The sequence below is a fragment of the Trichechus manatus genome, unplaced genomic scaffold, assembly GCF_000243295.1.
Source record: "Trichechus manatus latirostris isolate Lorelei unplaced genomic scaffold, TriManLat1.0 scaffold00113, whole genome shotgun sequence".
Lineage (NCBI taxonomy): Eukaryota > Metazoa > Chordata > Mammalia > Sirenia > Trichechidae > Trichechus > Trichechus manatus.
The window spans coordinates 1,574,037-1,576,885 of record NW_004444049.1 but is presented as its reverse complement, the minus strand read 5'-3'; the positions used below and the strand labels follow the sequence as shown (position 1 = coordinate 1,576,885).

Sequence of the window (2,849 nt, the reverse complement as noted above, 5' to 3'; positions counted from 1 at the left end):
GGTACAAACGGTTAAGCGCTCGGCTACCAACCAAAAGGTTAGAGGTTTGAGTCCACCCAGAGGCACCTTGGAAGAAAGGCCTGGCAATCCACTTCTGAAAAATCAGCCATTGAAAACCCTAGGGAGCACAGTTCTACTCTGACACACGTGGGGTCGCCAGGAGTCGGAGATGACTCGACGGCAGCTGGGTAACCTGTGCCTTAAAAAGCAATATAAGTAATGAAATCTTTCTGTTTTTGTTTTCACTTTTCTGGTTTCCTGAAGGAGGCAGTCAAGGTTTGGAATTTTTTATACCTCCTCTATCTTTCCGTAGCCTGTCTCCTGGAGAGAGGGGCCCTTCTCTCGCACCTACTCCATCTGTTTCTGCCGCAGGGGTCTCTGCTTTCTCCCGCGCCTCCGGGTCTCTCTTAACCCCCATTCTTCCTTCTAGCACCCTCCGCTGACTTGCTCTGGTGCCTCCGATCTGCCCTCGCTTGCTGACACTTACTGCCGGTTCACGACTGGGTGTTCACAGTGAGGAAGCGGGGCACAGAGGGGGCACTGCAGTTTGGCGCGGATGACCCGCCTCTGAGACCAGAGCCCGGATTCTGTGGCCTTCCCACGGGGCTGGGTTCCCCACCTGCCCCAGTGAGGAGACTCCCAAGCGGCCACCCTGACTAAATTTGGGGGGTTTCTGAATTAGACATGTAATAAGCAGTCAAGTATGAACTGGCCCCGCTTCCTACCACCCAAAAGGCGCCTGTGGCAAACATGGGGACTTGTTTGCCAAGTGTGCCCACCCTGAGGACCTCAGACGCACGCTTAGTAAGGCCTCGGCTTCTCCCACAGGATCATCCCAGAGCCGAATATGAAGCCAGAGTTCTGAAGAAGTCACTTAGGAAAGAATCCAAAAGCAAAGAGGTATGTTTCCTAGCCAGCAAAACATTCCATGTTCGTCAACAGTGTAGACCAGAGGTCAGCAGACTTTTTCTGCAAAGGGCAAGAGAGTTAACGTTTTAGGTTTTGCAGACCTCTGTCACAACTACTCGACTCTGCCCTGGTAGCGCAGAAGCGGCCATAGACGATCCCCAAACGAATGGGCCTGACGGTATTCCAATAAAACTTTAATTATAAAATCGGGCAACGGGCTGGATTTGGCCTCTGAGCTGTCGTTCGTCAAACCCTGGTACAGATTTGGAGCCTCTGGGTGGTGCAAACGGTTAACTCGCTCAGCTGCTAATCGAAAGTTGGGAGGTTCAAACCTACCCAAAGGTGCCTCAGAAGAAAGACCTGGTGATCTACTTCCAAAACATCAGCCATTTAAACCCTACAGGGCAGTTCTCCTCTGACACACATGGGGTTGCCGTGAGTCGGAGTCGACGCCACGGCGGCTGGTTGACAGATTTCTCTTCCTGCTGTATCCTGAGGGTGATTGCAAATGACAGCGAACAGCAAGAACCACACAGCTTTGAAACCTTTTCTAAGTGCACTTGACATCCATGGCGTCCACCCCTGTATTATCTGTTGAACGATGACATGGAAGGGTTTTGCCACCCCAGAGTCCTTGAGCAAATGGCCAATGCCTACCTCGCTTGCAAACAACGAGAATGGGAGAGACAAGTGTTATTTTCATGACGGTCTTAAGGCCACCATCTTTTTATAATGAATCCTTTCTTTTTCCCAAAACCTCTCATTCAAATTGGTGATCTTATCATGTGCACAAAGGACTTCCGGGGGGGGGGGGCATGAATGATTAAGGGCCAAAAATTGGTGGTTCGAACCCACCTCGAGGCGCCTCGGAAGACAGGTCTGGCAATCTGCTTCTGAAAGGCCACAGCTGTGAAAACCAGACGGAGCAGTTGTACTCATACAGTGTCGCTGTGAGTTGGTGTCAGCTCGACAAGAAACCAGTGGGGTGTGCAGCCTGAATGCTTGCGGACCTCGAGAGGCCCTTGGGCTCTTTTTCTGACGCTGGTTTCTCATGTGTCCTGGGATAAGCTCAGAGCCAGCCCTGGGCCTTTGTCAGCCTCGTGCTGAGGGTGTGGAGATTTGCATTGTTCTTGGAGAGATTCAGAACAATCAAGGAATTTCTTCTGTTTCCCCAGTTCTTGCCGTCACGTTTGTATTGTCAGCCTCTGGGACCCATCAGGCCAACCCGACTTCTGTCTTTTCATGTGATTATGTCACGTGGTCAGAGTTCACTGGTTCCAAGTGGCTGGGGATTGTGATGACTAGAATCCCATCTGGGGAGTCATGTGGGTGCTCCAGGAAGCACCCTCTCAGGCCTCAGCTCCTATAAAACAGAGAATCTGGGGTACAGCTCAGTCCTCCTGCAGAAAGGGGGCGCACTTTCCTGAGCACCTGCTTAGAGTCTGCTCGGGGCTCGAGAGTGCAAAGAAATAACTGCAAAAGCGTGAGTTGCCCCCCAAAATAAAGAGGCTGCCTTTTTAGTCTAACAAATCAGAATGTATGCACATCCGAGAGCCCGTTGTCTTCTAAGCAGTTCACCCAAGACAGTCCGCCCCTTGCTTTATGGCGTCACCTCTGAGAGTGAGCATATATGGTTGGCGGTTCAATTCCACCCAGAGGTGCCTTGAAAGAAAGGCCTATGGATCTACTTCTGAAAAACCAACAACTGAAAACCCCATGGAGCGCAGTTCTACTCTGATACTCCTGTGGTTGCCATGAGTCAGAGTTGACGCCACGGCAACGGCTTGGTGTAGATTTATCGTCTGGATTTTCCTAAAAAAAAGGCCTTTGTGGCAAACGTCTGTTTAAGACAAGGGCCTTAACTAACCTCAAACAGTGGATCTGAACAATGTGTGACAGAAGCCCCCTCCCAGACACTCGGTCCCTCCACCTCCTGGCCC

The 2,849-nt window shown here is 51.1% G+C and overlaps 1 protein-coding gene across 1 annotated transcript in view; it reads left to right on the top strand.

Moving 5' to 3' along the window:
* The window catches only part of ANO1 (anoctamin 1), a 144,311-nt gene that overhangs the window by 108,378 nt on the left and 33,084 nt on the right, over nucleotides 1-2,849 (top strand). Inside the window, 2 exon segments of the mRNA XM_012557644.1 lie at nucleotides 515-627; nucleotides 829-900. Of these exon segments, the coding sequence (XP_012413098.1) occupies nucleotides 515-627; nucleotides 829-900 (185 nt within the window).